The sequence below is a fragment of the Apodemus sylvaticus genome, chromosome 7, assembly GCF_947179515.1.
Source record: "Apodemus sylvaticus chromosome 7, mApoSyl1.1, whole genome shotgun sequence".
Classification (NCBI taxonomy): Eukaryota; Metazoa; Chordata; class Mammalia; order Rodentia; family Muridae; genus Apodemus; species Apodemus sylvaticus.
Genome location: NC_067478.1, coordinates 27,662,722 through 27,684,592, shown reverse-complemented (window position 1 = coordinate 27,684,592; position 21,871 = coordinate 27,662,722). Strand labels below are relative to the sequence as shown.

Genomic DNA, 21,871 nt, shown 5'->3' with positions numbered 1-21,871 from the left:
AGAAAGGTGCTGGGAAATAGCATTTCAGTGTCTGGTTTTGGTTTTTGTTTGGTTGTTTTGTTTTATATCATTTGAATTCTCTTTTCTGCCTTGATAATACATTAACAAATAAAGATAAGAGAGAGTTATATGGTCAGATTTTCTGTCTCCATCTTTCTCTTGGGAATGGATCTCTCTGTGTTGCTCAGGCTGGCTTTGAACTTAAGAGTCTGCTAGATTAGTTTCCAAAGTATGAGGTTACAGGTCTGTGCCACTATACATGATTCTTATTGTATATGTGTTTGTGTGTAATGTGTGTGCATGTGACTGTATAATGTATGTTTGGGTGTGTGTGTGTTGTGGTATGTGTGTAGAGGTCAAAGGATGACCTTTGGTGTCTAACTTCCATTACTTTGTTTGAAATCAGATTTCTTTGTTTTTTCACTGCTTTGTAAACCAGACTACCTGGCTGGAGTGCTGCTATGATCCTCTTATCTTGGCCTTCCATCTCACTAAAGAACCATTGAGATTATAAACGTGCTATTTGCTTGGCTTTATGTTGGTTCTATGGATTTGAACTTGGATCTTTACTGAGTTATCAACCCCAGCCCTTTTTATTTTAAAATGGCAGTAGACTCAAGAAGTTTCAAGGGTTTCTCTGTGTAGCCTTGGCTGTCCTGGAACTCATTCTGTAAATCAGGCTGGCCTCTTAACGGAGAAATCCTCCTGCCTTTGCCTCCCAAGTGCTGGGATTAAAGGCATGTGCCACCACTGCCTGGCCAGTGCTCTTTTATGTGAAGTGGATAGTTAATGATTGCTTTGCCTTGGCTCTTTCTCTAGCACTGATAGCACATACCTCGCATTTGGGAATTGAAGGCAGGAGGATTAGGAGTTTTAAGTTTGCCTTAAACCTTCACTGTATAGTCAGCCTGGGTTCTGTGTGACACTGTCTTTGATTGCTTGCTTTTTAAAAGAAAATCAGGAGGCAAAAACAAACAAGAAAATAGCCGAGTATAGTGACTTACTATTGTAATCGTAGCCCTTGGGAAATAGGCAGGAGGAGGTTTGAGGCAGTGAGAATGGAGGGTTTCATGCCAGCCTGTGCTGTATAGCAATATCCTGTCTCCAAATAAAATAACAGAAACCCAAATATAATTGGTATTGCTATGTTTGAAGGAATTATAATGCAGGGCTGGCAAGATAGCTTAGTAGGTGAAGGCACTGGCCGTCAAGCCTGATGACCTGAATTGATTCCTGGGACCCACAAACAGAAGGAAAAAAACTGAATCCTGAAGGCTGTTTTCTGACCTCCATATAAGGGCTGTGGTCCATGCATTCTAGCTGTCCTCCAGCATACACAGAACAAGTATATACACAAATGTAGTAAAATTTTAAATAATTAGCATGCAAATACATTTTAGACTTTTGGAAACTTGAACTTCTGGTTCATATATTACAGCTCTTTATTTAAAACCTTTGTTCTGCTTCCACTAATCTGAAAAGGGACATCATTCTGTATGACCAAGCTTCTAACCCATCTCTTAGCACTCATCCCCTTTGTTTTAAGAACATACTATTATATTAACCAGGTTTTGTCATTGTAGGGTTTGTGTAAAGGTTTATATAAATCTGGATTTGAAAAAAAATAATTAAGGAGAGATAGATGGCTCAGTAGTTAAGAGCAATGACTGCTTTTCCAGAAGTTCTGAGTTCAATTCCCAGCAACCACATGGTGGCTCACAACCATCTGTAATGGGATCTGATGCCCTCTTCTGGTGTGTCTGAAGACAACAACAGTGTACTCACATACATTAAATAAATAAATAAATAAATAAATAAATAAATAAATAATAATAAGCAATGAACATAAAAACAATTCAGTCTCTTTCCTTTTAAACAGTGTACAGGCTGGATGTTTGTGGTAGTGTATATCTTTAGTTCCAGTACTTTGGAGGCAGAGGCAGGGGGCACTCTGAGTTCTAGGACAGCCAGGACTGTGTAGAGATTCCCCACCTGAAAAGAAAAGAAAAAACAAAGGAAAAGACAAAGCATAGTGCTAAGCTGGGAGAGTAGATGGGAGAGAGCATCTGTGAAGTCCTTGGGAAACCTTCAACCTTAACTTACAACACGGTTATTACTTATTTTTATTATACTAGCTTTGTGTGTGTGTGAACGTGTATGCATCTGTGTACTCGTGTGTGTGTGTGTGTGTGTGTGTGTGTGTGTGTGTGTGTGTGTGTGCGCGCGCGCGCGCGCGCTCTCCTTGCACCATGTGCATTTTGTAGATTGAACTTGGGTTGTCTGACTTGGTAGTAAACACCTTTACACAATGAACCATCATGGAGGTATATTACACTTATTTGATATTTATGGGTGTTTATCGGCTATGATGTATATGTGGAAATTAGAGGACAGTTTGGGAAGTCAATTTTTCCCATACCAACTCAGGTCATAGAGCTTGGTCATAGGCCTGTTGAACCATCTTGACTGACCCAAAAATAAAAAAGTTTAAAAATTTGTTTATCCCTTCATCATATTGTAATCATAGAGTATAGTACTATTTAGAAGGAATGTCATGTGTGCTGCTTCATTTAAGAATTTATCTGTATGAGGCATATTTGCATCTGAAACCAATGTAATATCAGCAAGGTTGCATTATCATTCAGCGAGAAAGCAAAGCAACTTTCCTGGTGCTACAGGAGAATATTTCTGTCCCCATCTTTCTAGTAATCCACAAAGACATGTTCTTTCAGACCTTGACTAGACAGTTTAATTTTCTTCTGCATGAAGAACAATGGTTTGTCTTGGGACACCAACAAGTTACTTTTACTGTACATACAAGTGATCCACCTCTAAGCAAGATCAAGTGAAAATAATCATTTAAATTAATTTATCATTTATAGGGGTGGTCTGAGTTCTTGAGATAAGGCACTGTATTTTCAGTCACAGAGGTAATTACAGGCATAAAGAGTTGTCTTGTTTTTCACTTATTCAGATTATTTATTTTTATCACTATGGATTTATGCACATATACTTATAGTTTAGGTTGTAATCCAAGATTGATGTTTTGTGGCTCTTATATATGTGTGGTTCAGGGACTAAAACACCGGGCTTTCTATATGCAAGGCAATTATGCTACCACTGAGCTTTGTCCATAGCCTTATGACTTTTGTGTGTCTGTCTGATGTATATAGGTGTTTTGTCTATGTATGTCTGTGCACTATGTGAGTACCTCTGTCCACAGAGGCCAGAAAACAGCACTAGATCCCCTGGAACTAGAATTATAGACTGCTATGAACTACCATGTGGTTAGTATTGAACCCAGCTCTTTTGGAAGGGGAGCCGGTGCTTTTAACTCTAAGCATCTGTCTAGCTCCCCAGCCTTGTCTTTAAAAAATGAATTTTTATGTCTTATTCATTTTACATTAAGAGTAAAATTAGTCTGAATGCAGTGCTTATGCAAATAATCCTAGCACTTAGTAGGGATAGACAGGATGTTTTCTACGAGTTTGATACCAGTGCAAGCTACAAAATGAATTCTAGATAGCCTAGAATGAAGAAATTGAGATTCTTTCTTAGTGAAGTTAAATGTTCTCTACTACAAATATATTTTACATTATAACTTTTAAAAATTACCAAAACACAAGGGGTTGGAGAGATGGCTTAGCCATTAAGAGCACTCACTGGCTGCTCTTCCAGAGGTTCTAAGTTCAATTCTCAGCAATGACATGGTGACTCATAACCATCTACAATGAGATCTGGTGCCCTCTTCTGGCTTGCAGGCATACAGGCAGAACACTACATAATAAAGAAGTCTTTAAAAAGTTACCAAACACAAGTATGTTGTTCTAAAATCCCTTTGTTTATTGCGATGAGACTATGATACTCAGGATTCTGCTTGTAGCTTACTGATATTTCAGATGTGTGTATGTGCTAAATATTTGTCTTCATTTTCCACTGCTAATTTGTATTGAATAATTTTCATGTATTTAAAAATACTGATATATATTGAACTCCTACTGTATGTGTATATACACATATGTGTATATATGCATGTATATGTGTGTATATGTATGCATATATATACATGCATGAACTAAATAAGCAGGACTCCTGCCCTCATAGAATTTATAGTTTAGTTGGCAGAGATAGGCCACAGTCTGAAAATCACATTAATAAATATATTATGGCAACCTAGGGTATGTTATGAAAAGAGAAAGCAGCTAAACAGTAAGTAGAAGCCTCTGACCTAGTCTGGGAGGAGGAAAAGGGATTATTTTCCTTGAGGAGGGACATCTGAGAAGAGATCTGAAGAGGAATTTACCAGATAAAACTCTCAGACAGAGAAACAGCCTATACAGAGTTCTTGAGATGGGGGAAAGAGTTATATGAAGAATTGTAAAAAGGCTAGTAAAATAATAAAGAGGTAGCCCAATATGTGAAGGAACTTAGTGCCAAGGTTGATGACTTGAGTTTGATCGCACATGGTGGAAGGAGAGAGTCAATTCCTTTAACGTGTGACATGTCACATGTGTCCCTACACACACACACACACACACACACACACACACACACACAGACACACAAAAGTAATAAGACCTTTCCTCATTTAAAGGTGGTGAAATAAGGTATAAAGGCTGTGGTTCTGTAATAACTTAAGACACAATCTATACCTGATTATTCTCCCAGTATGGCTTCATTATTTATTCATTAATTCATCATTTATGTATTGTTATGGTGCTGGGTATTCAATCCAGAGTCTCCCACATGCTAAGCAAGTGCTCTACCACTGAATTTCATGTCTTTAAACTTTTAATCATGAGAATGAATTTAAAATTAGTAATGCACATGTTCTCTTTGATGAACTTTAATTTGGTAGCTTCTTTTACTGGCACTATTAGAATTCTGTTTTATATGCTGATAAAAGAAGCCTACAAATTATGATTGAAGTGATGTTGCTTGCTTTTTCCTGAATTTTGATTAGTATATTACCTTGGGTTTTATGCTGGAACCTCTAAATTGTGACTGGAATGTAAAAGGGCTTGCATGTCGAGACCATCTGTGGGAGCCACATTGTCTGAAAATTGACAAGAGATCGTGGCAGATGGTGAGGTCAAAAGATTGACTTTTTAGCTTGATATAATGTGCTCATGAAGCTGGAAAAAGAACTTATGTTTTTAGCTAACAGAAGACTTGGAAACAGGAAGGAGTGTGCAGTTGCTGAGTTTGGATAAACATCATGCATCAGCACACATGGTTGGTTTAATATCTGAGACTCACCACTATTGACAAAGATAGCAACTTCTGAAAATATTCGGTGTCCCATTATCTTCTTGACATTTCAGAAAGTTTAAAGTCAGATATGAAAAATTTGTAGGTAATTTTAACATTGGTCAATACAAAAGGAAAACAAAATCTTTTAAAAGCATTTAAGATACTTAACCTTTTTAATTGTAATTGAAAACATTTCTTTTTTTGTTTTTATTTTTTGTTTGTTTGTTTGTTTGTTTGAGACAGGGTTTCTCTGTAGAGCCTGGGCTGTCTGGAACTTACTCTGTAGACCAGGCTGGCCTGGAACTCATAGAGATGCGCCTGCCTTTGCCTCTCAAGAGTTAGGATTAAAGGCATGTGCCACCACTGCCTAGCTTTCTTCTGTTTTAAAATTGTAATTTGTCTTATATTTTTTGTTTCTCTTTTATGTAAATTATTCATTACTTACTTTGGAAGAAGAAGTGTTAACTTTTCATGGGAAACAAGAACTGATTTCCCCCCTGCCATTGATTGCTTATATTGTATACTTAGGTAGTGTTTTATTAACTTTATATGTGTCATCTTATTTAATATAGTATAAATTGCATTTAATACTTGGCAGAAAACAGAAACTGAGGTGCAGAAATATTATGGAATTTTTTTCAATAAACATTTAGACTCTTGGCCTTATTTTAAACATTTATCATTTTGGCAACATTTAGAGATTTCGGTCCGTGTTGTACTCTGTTAAGAAGATACAGAGAATACTAAACAGGGTTGCACATGGCTCTGTCTGGTTCATTGATGTGGGCAAACAATGTTTATATTTGTTGCTTCTTACTTAGTGTTCTGAAATAGTTAGATTTAGTTAATTTCCTAGTTTTCAAACTATCCTTCTCTTCATATGATACTGGGGATATAACCCAGGCTCCTGGTAAGCCCTCTAATTATTGAACTACATCTCTAGCCTTTTGTCAGTTTTTTTTTTTTTTTAATTTGATTGAATACCACAGTGCCGTTCAGTAGCCTAGTTTTTAGGAAATATGATACAGTATTGAATTCTGAGAACAGAAATGAAGCAGATGCATAAAGACAAGCAGCTGTGGTCATTACAGCCATGCTCTGGGCTCAGCGAGGGAGAGAAAAGGGATCCTTGAAGCCAGGTCCTGCTAGCTCACTTCATTAATATCTGCTTATGTCTTGTTGGCAGCATTAAGTCATACATTACATGGACAGACCATCTGTGAGGAAGGAGAAGAGAGCATTTTAGTGAACACATTGCCACCTTCAAAGATAAAAAAATAGGAAATAATATCTACCCAGAATCTGTACATAGAAAGCTCATAAAACTTAATGAGTTAAAATCATGTCTTCTGTGGGAAAGACTTAATTTTCTGTCATAAATGTATTTTACTAGATAATAAAATATTCTAATTTTTTGTTTTCTATTATTGTGTATGTTTGTGATGTTATTTATCTTTTAAATATTTTAAAGTATTTTATTCTTTGAGAATTTTATATATGTGTACAATGTATTTTTAGCATTCAGGTGCTCTTTTCTATTTTATGAATTTCTCTTATATTGCGCTGAGTCCGGTTCATGCTGACTGTATGTGCATGGGTATGGGAAAATTGAAAAAGACATTTGTATTCATTAGTGTGTATGATGTGTGTGTGTGTGTGTGTGTGTGTGTGTGTGCGCGCGCGCGCGCGCGCGCGCGCGCGTGTGTAATGGCACAGTGTGCATATGAAGGTCAGAGTACAACTGTGGAGTCAGTTCCTCCTTCTACCTTTCCTTAGGTCCCAGGGCTGTTCAGTAAATACTTTTATCCTCTCATCTGTCTCTCTGGTCAGTTGTGTTTTGAGACAGGATCTCATGTAGCTCAGGCTGCTCTGGAACTTGCTGTCATCCAGGGATGGCATTAATTATTGATGTTCCTATCTCTACATTCTTAGGTGTGTCTTTTTTTTCATTTTGAGTACCTTTCTTTTAGCCCTAGTGCTTTAAAACTATATTAAAATTTAATAAGTTCACTTCTGTTTTAAGATAATCTAATATTTATTTAGCTATTTTTGAGGCACAATCTCACTGTATGGCTTAGGCTGGTCTGGACCTCACTGTGCTACTATGTGGGCTAAACTTGCCTCACTCTTGTGATTTCTCTTGCCTCATTTCTCAGGGAATACTATTATAGACATGGGCTGCTATGGCTTCTATGGGGATATTTTTTTAAGATTTATTAATTTATTTTATGTATGTTAGTACACTGTAGCTGTCTTCAGATACATCATAAGAGGGCATCGGATCCCATTACAGCTGGTTGTGAGCCACCATGTGATTGCTGGGAATTGAACTCAGGATCTCTGGAAGAGCAGTCAGTGCTCTTAACTGCTGAGCCATCTCTCCAGCCCTTTTGTTTGTTTGTTTGTTTTTAAAAAAAGCTTTATTTATTTAAGTACACTGTAGCTGTTTTCAGACACACCAGAAGAGGGCATCAGATCTCATTACAGCTTCTCATTCCCGCCCCGCTCAGAGATTTCTATTTATTTAATGTAATTACACTGTCTTTGAACACACCAGAAGAAGGCATCAGATCCCATTACAGATGATTGTGAGCTACCATGTGGTTGCTGGGAATTGAACTCAGGACCTCTGGAAGAGCAGTCAGTGCTCTTAACCACTGAGCCATTTGTCCAAACCCCTAGTGTGGTGATTTTAAAAGAAAAATTATATGAGACTATCTTTCCAAAAATCAAATAAACGCACAAAACTAAGAGCTACAGAAGTAGGGCAGATAACTGTGAGCACCTGTGCCCAGACTCACTGGCTATAACTGGTTATGCATGCTTCATTGTTTCCATTTCCTTTATATCTCATGTGGAAGTGAGTTCTTGTCATCAGGCCCTTACCTCCTCAGATATCTTAGTTTATTTTTCTCCCTAAGATAAAGGATATTTAACATATATCCTTTAGTTTATGGACTAATATTCAGAAACAACAATGAAATATGGGCCTGGTTGCTTGTATCTGTAATCCTAGCATTTAGAAAACTGAGGCAAGAGAGTTCTAGACAGGCTAGAGCTCAGTAGCAAAACCCTATCCAAAAAAAAAAAAAAAAAAAAAAAAAAAAGGGAAAAAGAAAAAAAGAGGAAAAAACCCCCACACATATTCTGGGATGTGGACTTTAACGGTTACCCAATTTTGAATTGAGATTTCCCTTTTTGTTTTGTTTTGTTTTGTTTGTTGTTGTTGTTTTTTTCTAAATATGGATGCTTTCTTAGCTTCTTTCGCTTCTCTGTCTGTCTGTCTGTCTGTCTGACTTTTGACACTAATGGTATTGAGGAGTTTAGGCCATTAATTTTAAGAATATCTTTCACTGTGTATTTCTCTGATATTTTTCATGGTTAGGTTTTGCATGTTGGACAGAAGTATCTCAGAAATGAAATTATATCCATCTCAATACATTTGAGACTCCTGATGACTTGTCTGATTATTGCTGGCCATTTAGTAACTTTGATCACTAATGTGTGCCAGGTTTCTTTATTGGAAATTTTGTGTTAAGGTGTTTTATAGTAGCTATTTCAATATTATGTTAATATTTTGTTGCACATTTCTAGGAACTAGTGTTAACCTTTGTTGATGATTCTTTCCTTAATTGGCTTATGATGGTTATAGTGGAGTTTCACCAACTGTAGAATTCATTATACTTACTAGTTGGTATTCTGTTGATCTATTTTCCTCCACTATTTCTTAATTGTTTTTATGGTTGGGCTTATAATTTATTACTATCATTAAGATATTTTGGTGTTTGGTTGCCTCATTATGCAGTTCTAGGTCCTTTAAGTTGGTGCTTGTGTACTTTTGACTTGTGTCTGTTAGTGTTTGAACATTGTGTGCTTTCTCCATGAAGCCCTGATGTTTCTTTTAGTGCATTGTCTAAAGCAACATAGTCTAACTCTGCTGTATCCCTTGAGAGCAGAGCTGACCTGTCAAATAACTGCTTTAAACTCCAGTTTTTATCTGGAATGGAGATTAAAAAAAAATGATACGTATTTTCATGGTGGTGTTCTAAGGATTAATTTAGACAGTTCACTTGCAAGTACATGTCTCAGAAAATGTGACATAAACATTGCCTATTATTACATTTCTATTCCCTCTTTTTCCCTTTAACAGGATATTTTAAAGAACTGTTGAAGACGAAGTTTTTTTTATTTTTGTGTGTTTTTTAATGGCTTTACAGAATATTAAATAGAATACAGTTTGACATGACGGCAAAAAATGTAAGTATTTGTAATTTTTCAAAATAACTTTTTAAGTGAGCCCATGTTGTTTTGCTGTACAGATTTTCTCACTATTCTGGTTAACAAAATTCAAAACATTGCCTGGATTTATAATTGTTTTTGATTGTGTTGTGTGTGAGATAAACTTAATACTATTTGATACAGTATTTTCATGGCCATTATGGGATTCTTGTAGATTGGTGCCAACTTGTTCCTTTTCAACAGCTGCAAGTTGCTATCTCTAGAAACTTTCCAACTTGGCTCCTTTTCTGGGGACTGTTACAAATTTGTTTTGGTTGCTAGAGAGTTACTTGGCCTTACTGAGCATATCTCTGGTTTCTTTGGCTTATTTTTTCCCCTCTTGTGTTTGCTCAGGGAAATGTGTATGCTCTGATGTTATTTGGAAGCAAACATTCTCTGAGGTGTTACCTCAAGAACATTTAAACTGTGGATCTGTTGGAAAAGTTATATAAGTTTTTCCCTTTTTTGCATTGTCATTTTTTCTATCTCTATTGTAAAGATGAAGGAATTCATAAGTAGGAATTTAGTACCCCCCTAGAAAGATCTGGGCCCAAAATCTGGAGTCTGTCAGGAACTGGAACAGTATTTGTTTTCATAGTTCACTCCTTTCTGGATGGTGTCTGTCTGCTTCATTCCTCCTCCTCCCCACTGGAGATCATTTTAGGTCCACAGCCTCTCTCCATCTCTTAGCTGCATGTTAAAGGATGACTCTATTCAGAGAGAGGCATGCAGGAAGGGAAAAAAGCAGTCTGACAGTCTTTTGTTGTCACCTATCATTGCAGACTCTTTGGGAAAATATATTTCTTATGAGGACAGAGAACATTTGTGTTTGTGTGAGTGCATGTCTATGTGCAGTTACTTTTGCCTTTTATATCATACTAATGATCAGGAATAATGAGAATCCCATTCAAAAGCGTTAAGGAGCCTGTAATGGAAATGTATGACTGTAATCCCAACTACTCAGGAGGCTGAGGAAGGAGGATGAATTTGAGGATAGTCTAAGCAATATAGCAAGACCCTGTCTTAAGACAAACAACAAACAAACAAACAAACAAACACAATGAGTCATAACAGCAAAATCCAATTTAAGGCAGAGATTAACTGTATTGACTTATATAACTGAAAAGTCTAGAGTTCACTGACTTTATCTCTAGATTTAGAGGATTAAAGAATGGCATATAATCTGAGTATGTCCCATGTGTCTGTGTGTCCGTGTGTGTGTGTGTGTGTGTGTGTGTGTGTGTGTGTGTGTACCAGCTGGTTTTGTGTCAACTTGACACAAGCTGGAGTTATCACAGAGAAAGGAGCTTCAGTTGAGGAAATGCCTCCATGAGATCCAGCTGTAAGGCATTTTCTCAATTAGTGATCAAGGGGGAGGGCCCCTTGTGGGTGGTGCAATTCCTGGGCTGGTGGTCTTGGGTTTAGTAAGAAAGCAAACTGAGCAAGCCAGGGGAGGCAAGTCAGTAAGAAACATCCCTCCATGGTTTCTGCATCAGCTCCTGCTTCCTGACCTGCTTGAGTTCCAGTTCTGACATCCTTTGGTGATGAACAGCTGTGTGGAAGTGTAAGCGGAAATAAACTCTTTTCTCTCCAGCTTGCTTCTTGGCCATGATATCCCTGTGTGTGGCCCCGCCCATTTTTTGGTTGTATATATGGTAGCATAATGGCTTATTTGGGTCCTGTAGTACCAGTTTATAAGAAAATAAGGAACTTTCAAGATGGGCATTGGTGGCACACGCCTGTAATCCCAGTACGCTGAGAGGCAGAGGCAGGCGGATTTCTGAGTTGGAGGCCAGCCTGGTCTACAGAGTGAGTTCCAGGACAGCCAGGGCTATACGGAGAAACCCTGTCTCGAAAAAACCAAATCCAAAAAACAAACAAACAAACAAACAAACAAACAAAAAAAAGGAACTTTCAATTTTTTGCTAATCAGTTTTAAATTCCACAGAGGCAGTATGATTTCTCTGCTTGGCTCACCTATCTAAACAGTGTGTAGAAGGAAATGGGATGTCAGAGTGTGAAGCCAGGAGCCTCTCCTATTAGTGTTTCTTCCAGAATTACGCAGCGTATAAGATGGACCTTTGCCAAGGGAGTGAGATAAGGTACTGACATGTATTCTCTACATCTCTTCAAGTAGTGCTTACTATCCAGTGAGTCCTCTAGGCCAAAACTTAAGTATACTCCATTTTAAGTTTACCTATATACGAAAAAGATGTTTTTCTTTTTGAGACACAGTCTTGCTATCTAAGCCAAGCCAACCTCTTAAACTCACAGTCTTTCTGCAGTTGTGTCCTAAGTGCTGGGGTTATAGACATAACTGTCTTACAAAAGAGAATTTGCAGTATCATTCGAGGTATAGTATTTTTTGCTTTGTCAGTGAAACTTTATTTATTTTTTTGAAGATATTTGTTTATTTATAGATTTATTTATCATATGTAAGTACACTGTAGCTGTCTTCAGACACCAGAAGAGGGTGTCAGATCTCTTTACGGATGGTTGTGAGCCACTATATGGGTGCTGGGATTTGAACTCATGACCTTTGGTAGAGCAGTCGGTGCTCTTACTCGCTGAGCCATCTCTCCAGCCCCGAAACTTTATTTTTTAAACATAGTCTGTAATTTTTTTTTTTAACAGAAAATAGAAAAGACTAAAAAAAATTAGCCAATAGATTATTTAGCACCATTTTGTTCAGGAAGATGTCTAGCATATATAAATGCACAGTGTTTACATATTTATCAACCAAAATATATCAAATAAAATGAAGTCATAAACTCCATAATGAATACTTTTGCTTATATTAATACTTCTATAACATTTTTTTAAAAAGATTTATTTATTTATTATAGGTAAGTACACTGTAGCTGTCTTCAGACACCAGAAGAGGGTGTCAGATCTCTTTACAGATGGTTGTGAGCCACCATGTGGATGCTGGGATTTGAACTCATGACCTTTGGAAGAGCAGTCAGTGCTCTTACCCACTGAGCCATCTCTCCAGCCCCTTCTATAACATTTTAAGAGGCTGTTTTATGTTACCCATAGTATGGACAGTATACCAGTTTTCTTTTTCTTTTTTTTGTTTTGTTTTGTTTTGTTTTGGGGGGGGGCGGTTGGATTTGGTTTTTTTGAGACAGGGCTTCTCTGTATATCCCTGGCTGACCTCGAACTCACTCTGTAGACCAGGCTGGCCTCAAACTCAGAAATCCACCTGCCTCTGCCTCCCAGAGTGCTGGATTTACAGGCATGCGCCACCACCGCCCGGCAGGTTTTTATTTTTAATATTTGCTATTCTAACCAGCAAAAAGTAGTATGTTGTTTCTTTCTGATTCCTGGTTAAGTTAAACTAATATTCTATGCATTTATTGGATATCTCCCTATCTGTTTGGAAATTGCATATGTTGAACCTGGAAGCTATTGACATTTGAATAATAACTATAACAAATATAACTTGACCATTAACAAATATGCACAGTTGTTTGATGTAAAATATTCAGGTCTGTTATTTACATATTTTTGTTTGTTTGTTTTTTGAGTCAGGTTTCTCTGTGTAGGTAGCCCTGCTGTTCTGGAACTCAATATGTAGACCAGGCTGTCCTCGAACAGAGATCCACCTGCCTCTGCCTCTGTAGGCTAAGATCAGAGGCATGTACTACCATGGCATTCCAAAATCATCTTGCCTATGAAAGTTTACTTTTAGATATAGATCATATCATTTTGAATTGTTTTCCAAGTTATATCAGAAATAGTAAATGTTGGTGCAGTTTATAATATTCTTTTTTATGATTTGATTGTTAAAAAATAAGGTTTTTTTAGTTAGCATACATTTAGTGATTGTTTACAGGTAGTAGTACGGCATTGGAATACCTAGATATCATTTTGTATATATCTTATATCATGTTTTATACCTTAAACCTATTAAACTTGTTTAAGTTAATTAAGAAAATTTATAGTGAAATACTTAGGGAGAAGATATCTCTTATCTGATTAGGCAAACTGTATAACATGATTTATGAGTTCTTTATTTTTTCTCTCTTGCTCAAGGAAATATTCTTGGGTTTTGTTGTTGTTGTGGTTGTGGTTGTGGTTGTGGTTGTTGTTTAGAGACAGGATCTAATTGTGTACCTTAGGCTGTCCTGGAATTCTCTATGTATTCAAGGTTGGCCTTGATCTTGGCTTCCTCCCAGGTCAGCCTCTCAAATGCTGGGATCACAGACCTATCACCATGCCTACTTTAGTTTCTTTTTTATTTTAATTAATCCATTTTAAGATTTATTAGTTGTGTATGTATGTGTGTGCATGTGACTATACACCATCTTGAATGCTGGGAACCAAATTTGATCTCTGCAAGAGCATTGATTGCTTTTGACCACTCTGTCCAACCCTGTAATTCCTTATTTGTTTATTTGAAACAGGATCTCACTATCCCTGCCTAGCCTAGAACCTGATAGATTATTTCTCTGCCTGTGAAATGAGCCAGTTCAAACCAGATTAGATTATATCAAAGGCAACTTTTCAGAGACTGCTTTTGGGTGATTTCTCTGGTCCCAAGGATTGATGCTAGAGGAATTGCCGAGGGGAGAGAGGGATTGGGGGAGGAGAAAAAGAAAGAAAGGGTATAGGGGCCCAAGAACAGAGAGACAGACCGACATACGACATACCGACCAAGACAGACCAAATTGTTTGGATTCTATTGGGAGGAGTCTCTGGGGATGGGCTTGAAAGTTCAAGGTTAGAAACTGGGTATGACTGGTAGGGACTGAGGGATGCTGGGAGAACCTGGAGGCCAGGTCTGTAAAGTTTTGTTATGTAAAATATGTACCTTAGTTCCTTGTTCCTGGGTCCTAACCCAAAAAGAACTCACTGTGTAGACCACAGAATGATCTTAAACTCACAGAGATTTGCCTCCCAAGCACCAGAGTAAGGAAGGGCTAGTGCCACTCTATCCCAGTCCTTAATTATTTTTTAAATAGAAGGAAAGAATACTTTTGTTTGTTTGTTTGTTTGTTTGTTTGTTTGTTGAGACAGGGTCTTTCTACAGAACTCTGGCTAGCCTGGAACTCCTTATGATACTCAACTCACAAAGATTCACCAGCCTCTGCCTCCTGAATGCTGAGATCAAAGGCCTGCGCCACTGGGCCCTGCAGAGTGCTCATTGCCTGCAGAGACCAGAAGCCCTGGATTTCTTGGAGCTTGAGTTACTGATGGTTCTAAGCTGGCTGACGTGGTGCTGCATAATATACATTCTTAATCACTGAGCCATCTTTCCAGCCTGGGAAAGAATATTTTAAAATGCCTTCCCTAGCTAACTTTTTTATTTTTGAATAATGTACTTTGAGTTTTTAAACTACAAAGTATAAAAACAGAATTTAATATATACTGTAATTTATTAAGTGGGTTTTAGCAGTATTTTTAGAACTTTAGATTAAAATATCTTTTTTCTAAGATAAAACTCTGGCTGTCTTAGCGAGGCTCAGTTGACCTTTATCTAATTTTTTAACTGTACAGTTAAGGTATGGGTGTATATGTTTGTGGATTTGTTTGCTGCTTTTGCTGCAGAAACTGGCATGAAGAGCAGGTGTTAAAATCTAACAGTAACCCAGTAGCTGCGCTCTCTACTGTGAACGTGTGGTTTTTGTTGAGGTTTTTTTTTAACTGTTAGTTTTATAAAATAAGGAAAATGTAAAATGACTCTCCTGAAGTTATTATTATATGTATTTAATAGTCCCATATTAATCATGGGGTGAGTATATTTAAAAGATGTCTGTCACTTTTGCCTTCTTTTCAAAGTAGGTCTGAGGAAAGTTTTGTTTTCTCTTTGTAGCAGAAGCGCTTGCTTACAATGTTGGGTGGGCTTCTTAGTAAGGACAGCACACAGCTCAGCAGATGCTCAGTTGTCTGTTTGACATGTATTCGTGAGTCATCCAGGAGAGCCATGATATGGCTGTTGGTTGCAGTTGTTTCTTTTCTTTTTTTTTTTTTAAAGATTTATTTATTATCATATGTAAGTATACTGTAGCTGTTTTCAGACACACAGAAGAGGGCATCAGATCTCATTAAGATGGTTGTAAGCCACCATGTGGTTGCTGGGATTTGAACTCCTGACCTTCGGAAGAGGAGTCAGTGCTCTTAACTGCTGAGCCATCTCATCAGCCCCCAGTTGTTTCTTTTTAAGGCTAACTGAACTTAAATCTCAGTGCAAAGTATCCACACCATAACGTAGAATTAAGAAACTAGCTTCTAGACATCTCAGTGTCAATTTCTGCCATAAAAGTTTGATTTTAGGTGCCATTTATCTATTATTCAGAATTACTTGACTGTGTTAAATGTATATAGAAATATTTTGGTAAAAAAGAAACTTCACTTAGTAAAGGATTTTAACCACTGATTAATGAAACCATTAGCTCTTAAACTATTAAATTATAATGGACTAAGTATGTGCTTATAGAGGATATATAATGTAAAACATTACATAGTTTTTAAAAAATAGTACATTGTGGGTATAGAGAGATGGCTCAGCAGTTAAGAGAACTAACTACTCTTCTAGAACTCTTGGGTTTGGTTTCCAGCAGCCACATGGCCGCTTACAGCTGTCTGTAACAACAGTTCCAAAGGATCTGATACTCTCTTCTTGCCTCTGTGGGCACCAGGCACAAACGGTTCATAGATGTACATGAAGGCAAAATACCCATATACATTAAATAATAATTATAACTTACTAAAGCCCAGTCTACAAAGTTTCAAAACTTTGCGTTCCTTAAAATTCTTTCAAGTTACTGAAGACCTGATATTCAGTGCCTGCGGTGATGTTCATGTATTATATACTTGTAATCTGTTATATTCCTATGGTTACTTTCTCATTGCTACCTCACAGTGAATCTTCCTAGTCCATCCTCAAGGTCTCTCTACCATCTCTTTCCTCCATCTGTCTGTCAGTCTGCCCCACCCCCTCTCCTCTCATCTCTTTGGGACCTCCTGACTGGGATTGGAGGTTGTACCCTATTCTCCTATTCTCTTCTGCCCAGCCAGTTGACTGACCAGCTTTTTATTAACCAATCAGAGGTGATGGAAAACAATTTTTACATAACACTGAGACCAGAGATGCTTGACCTTGCAACCTGAAGTCTGGGCATAGAAATCAGCATCTGAATACACAGGGCACAAAACCATCCCCCAACCTTATGTTATGTATTAGAATAGTTAGTTTCAGAGGAGGGGCAGTACTGGGAATTGAACCTAGAGACTTGGATATGCAAATCAAAGCCTGCTGAGCTATACTCTGGCACAGATTATATTAAATTAAACCTACTCAATACATAGACTCTTGCACACATACAATATACCATAAAAGTAAGAATTTGTTAACTAGCATGATTGTAGTGACTATTAAATAAGGTAGACATGGGCTAGGCATGTCTTTAATCCCATACTCAGGAGGCAGAGACAAGTGGATCTGAGTTTGAGGTCAGTCTGGGGCAGTTTACAGGGCAGTTCCAGGACAGTCAGGGCTACAAAGAGAAACCTTGTCTCAAAAAAACCAATGGTGGTGGTGGTGGTGGTGGTGGTGGTGGTGGTGGTGGTGGTGGTGGGCTGGAGAGATGGCTCAGTGGTTGCCCTTCCAGAAGACCCAGGTTCAATTCTTAGCATCCACATGGTAGTTCACAACTGTCTATAACTACATTTATTGGGGGATCTGATGCTCTTATACATGTAGGCAAAACACCAATGCACATAAATGAAAAAAATTTAAAAAAACAATGTAGACATGTATCAAAACATCAAGATAAGGATCAATAATTGGAGACCATATGAATTTTATTACAGCAAAACTCCTTAAAAAAAAAAAGAATTATTATTACATGTAAGTACACTGTTGCTGTCTTCAGACAGACCAGAAGAGACAGATCTCATTATGGATGGTTGTGAGTCACTATATGGTTGCTGGGATTTGAACTCAGGACCTTGGGAAGAGCAGTCATTGCCCTTAGCGCTGAGCCACCTCTCCAGCCCTACAGTAAAACTCTTAAATGTATCTTTGAAAAGTTTTGCGGTATCAAATTACAAATTTGAAATATTGAAAGTTTACAGAATATTCCAAATTTGTAATAGTGTAAGATTACAACTCTCAAGTGTATAAAACCATAATGTATAGTAATAATGGGTCCATGTATTAGAACTTGCTTTGAGCTAAGTTGTTTTTGTATGTTTGTGGTGTTGTTGATGTTGTTGTTTTTCCTTCTACACACAGTTTCTTTGTGTAATCCTGGCTGTCCTGTAGACAAGGACTCAGATATTGTGCTAAATAAAAAAAAAAATTTTGTGTGTATATGATGTAGGGGACTACCTGCATGCCAGGGTGTACTTGTGGAGGTCAGAGGACAACTTGGTGGAATTTATTCTCCTTTTTTTACCCTTATGTGGGTTTGAGTTTGAACTCAAATCTACAGTGTGACTCAGCAAGCACTTTATCTACTGAGCCATCTGAATGGCCCCTGTGCCATGTTTTCAAAATGGGGATTTCCCTAGGCTCTGAAGCAAATTTTTAAGAGTAGTCACGCATTCCTATAATTTCAGCGATCTCAAGACAGAGGAAGGAGGATCAGAAGATTAATCCTCAGCTATACAGTTTGAGACCAGCTCTGGGTATCTGAGGCCCTGAATCCAAAACAAAAACCAAATATTTCTTATGATACTGGCATTATCATCTAAGATACCAGGTAGCAATGTAAATATTATATTAAGTTAAATAAACCATCTGAAGGGAGATTATAAACTTACTTGCTGTAGAGATTGCTGAGACATAGTACTAACTAATAATGAATGTTGACACAGATTGAAGAGTGTGTGCCTTATACTGTGCTATGTACTGTGCACACCCATCCCCTTGGGTCTTTCTAACAACCAGAATTGGTCAGGACTGGCAGCACATTCTACTTTGCCAATTTGTAACTTGAGTGGCTTGACCAAGGCATCCAGCTTGGGCTCTATAAGCCAGTGTGGACCCAGATAAATGACTTGAGGTTGCTGTCCTTGTATTTGGGGCATTTGTGGTACTTATGTAGTAGTTCATAAAGTCATTATGGAAATGATTAAAAACATTAGAAATTAAGGACAGCAATGAGGATATAATTTTATACTCTTATTTTTATAGTACTAGAGAGCAAATCGGCATTGCACATTCTTGGCAAGTGTTCTGCTGCTGAGCCACACCCCCAGATCTAGGGATGCAAATGTGATTTATCTGTTGGCAGCTGCATATTACTTGCCTTCAAAATATTTAGAAAATTTGTGGATTTTGATTCCACTCATAAGTAGCATTCTGTTAATTTTTAATTTAAAATTCTTAGTTTTCCCATTTCAAGTAACATTTTCTTTTTAGTAACATATTCCTATGAATGATAAAACTAGTTTATTTTGTAAGACTGTGTATAATACTCGATATAGACTTCTGGTGGAAAATATAAAATATTTTATTAAATAATTCTATAATACTTCAGATCTGAGTATTAATTTTTTTTTTATTCAGGTTGGTTTGACATCCACAAATACAGAACTGAGGGGCTTTATAGATCAGAATTTCAGTCCAACAAAAGGTAAGGATTATTGAATAAAAATTTCTGGATTTAATTTTTTGCAGTTCTCCTCTAACATATATAATTATAAGGATTCCTTTGTGTATAATAGTTATATAATGTTAGGAGGTTATCACATACTAAGTCATATGAATGTCAATTGTTTGTAAGAGGTGGAAGGTCTTTGTTTACAATTTTTCTCTATCTCCTTCATTATTTGTTTCAAAGCTCCTTATCTAGTGATCTTATTCCTGTTGACACTGTTTTAAATATACTTTTTTGGTGTGGTAGCACATGGCTATAGTTCTAATGCTCATGGAGCTGAGCCAGGAGGATTGCTATGAGTTTTGAGACCAATGTGGACTTAATATTGAGTTTCAGGCTAGTTTGAACTGTTAGTAAGTCTTTGTCCAAAAACAAAATAAAACTGGATGGGAGTTAAAAGGCCCAGTGGGCCCCAGGTTTCTCATTGTCTGTAGTTAATTGGCTGATTTAGGAAGGAGAGGAAGGAAAGATGTTTCCTTCAGAGGTGTAGTGATGCATCAGGTGTCCATGCTGCTGAATCAACCTTAATGAAAGCTATTGGATCACCAAAAACAAAACATGAAAGTAGGAAGAAGGCTAATTTGGAAGGGAGATTAGAAGAGGTAGGGGGGAGATAGATGCGGGGATAGGGAGATAGATGTAATTGACATACATTGTATACATGTATAAACTCACAATGAAATCCATTATTATGTATAGTTAATATAGGCTAGTAAAACATTTAAAAATTAAAAACTTTCCCCCAACTTTCTACTTTCAAGTTGTAAGAAAATGCAGTAGAAAAAAATGTAAAATATGTATGTTTTCTAACATAAATTTCTGTAATCCATGTCTTACTGAGTACTTAATATCAGAAATGTGACTCATCAACTAAGAAATTGCAGGAAAACTGGCATCATCATTATATATATTTTTTTCTATGGTATCTTTCAGAATGTAGGCATACGTGATTTAATATTTATGGATAAAATGATAGAATGTCTGCAGCTGGATTCAGAATAATGTACTGTGAGGAGGTTAGAATATATGGCATTACAGATAAAGTGATATTCTTTATAAGGTGATTGAGTATTCAAACTGATGTCTGTGTGGAGTTTCATTATTTCTCTTTCCTGCTTTGTAAATGCTTGACATTTTCCATTGTACAGGGTTAGAACAAAATATTGCCACTGTATTCCAGTTTTAAGAAAACACCAGCTTCTTTAAAAGATTATGTCTACTGTCTGAGATGTGCCATGAAGGCTACTGAAGTCTGTACCTTGCATAAAATTATCTAGCTTAGTAAATAATATTACTAGTCAATAGGAGTTGCTCTGAGATTTTATGTGTTATTAAAGTATTTGAGAAATACTTTAAGTCTTGGTGCTTTTCACTTTTTCCCCCCACATGATGGCATACACAGAAAATGATAATGTGAGCTCCTGGAGAGATGGCTCATCTGTTAAGAGCACTGACTGCTCTTCCGAAGGTCCTGAGTTCAAATCCCAGCAACCACATGGTGGCTCACAACCATCCGTAATGAGATCTGATGTCTTCTTCTGGGGTGTCTGAGGACAGCTACCGTGTACCTACTAATAAATACATTTAAAAAAAAAAGAAAATGGTAATGTAACCATTACTGGTTACTTATTGAATGCACTAGGGCTAATCAAAAGGACTGTTAAAGGTCATAGGACTGTTAAAGGTCATATAATACCTGGGAGCTATGGCCACCCCAAGCCATAGGTGGAAGGAAATCAGTACTTTTTGTTTGTTTGTTTGTTTGTTTGTTTGTTTTGAGATAGGGTTTTTTGTTTTGTTTTTGTTTTGTAGTCCTGGCTGTCCTAAAACCCATGCTGTAGACCAATCTGGCCTGGAATTCAGAGAATTGCCTACGTCTGCCTCTCAAGTGCTGGGATTAAAGATGTGTGCCATCACAACCCAGCTAGGAGACATACTCTTTTTTTCCCTCGCCTTTTAAAATTCTCTCTCTCTCTCTCTCTCTCTCTCTCTCTCTCTCTCTCTCTCTCTCTCTCTCTCTCTCTCTCTCTCTCTCTCTCTCTCTCTCTCTCCCTCTCCCTCCCTCCCTCCTTCCCTCCCTCCCTCCCTCCCCCTCTCCCTCCCTCTCCCTCCTTCTCTCTTAATTTATTTACATTTCACGTGTTATCCCTTTACCTAGTTTCCCCCTCTCTCAGAAACTCCCTCTCCTATCCCCTCCCCCTGCTTTTGTGAGTGCGTTTCTCCACCCACTCCCACCTCCCCTCCCTTGATTCCCCTACACTGGGGCATCTATCAGACCTTCATAGTATCAAGGACCTCTCCTCCCATTGATGTCTGACAAGGCTGCTCTCTGCTACATGTGCAGCCAGAGCCACGTGTACACCTTGGTTGGTGGCTTAGTCTCTGGGAGCTCTGGGGAGTCTGGTTGGTTGATATTGTTGTTCTTCCTATGGGGTTGCAAACCCCTTCAGCTCCTTCAGTCCAGGAGACACACTCTTAGAGCAGACTTCCTGGTCCTCTGACTCTTAAGTCTCAGTCCCCCTTTCCATGATGTCTTGAGCCTTGGGTTCAGGAGTGTTGGATATGTATCTGCTGATCCTGAGCATTCCGTAACTAGTTATTTTCTCTTCATTAACCTGGTGTGTGTGTGTGTGTGTGTGTGTGTTTTAATGGTCTCTGTCTGCTGCAAAGAGAAACTTCTTTGATGAGAGATGAGAGGTACTTTTTATCTGTGGTTATAAGGGTAGGTA

At 37.6% G+C, this 21,871-nt stretch overlaps 1 protein-coding gene across 4 annotated transcripts in view; it reads left to right on the top strand.

Moving 5' to 3' along the window:
* Tfdp2 (transcription factor Dp-2) overlaps window positions 1–21,871 on the top strand; it is a 126,595-nt gene that overhangs the window by 16,978 nt on the left and 87,746 nt on the right. For all 4 annotated transcript variants that reach the window (XM_052187611.1, XM_052187612.1, XM_052187608.1 and 1 more), the window contains exons 3-4: window positions 9,404–9,510; window positions 19,052–19,118. In XM_052187611.1, coding sequence (XP_052043571.1) covers window positions 9,496–9,510; window positions 19,052–19,118 — 82 coding nt within the window. In that variant the 5' untranslated portion in view covers window positions 9,404–9,495. The remainder of the gene's footprint in view (window positions 1–9,403; window positions 9,511–19,051; window positions 19,119–21,871) is intronic.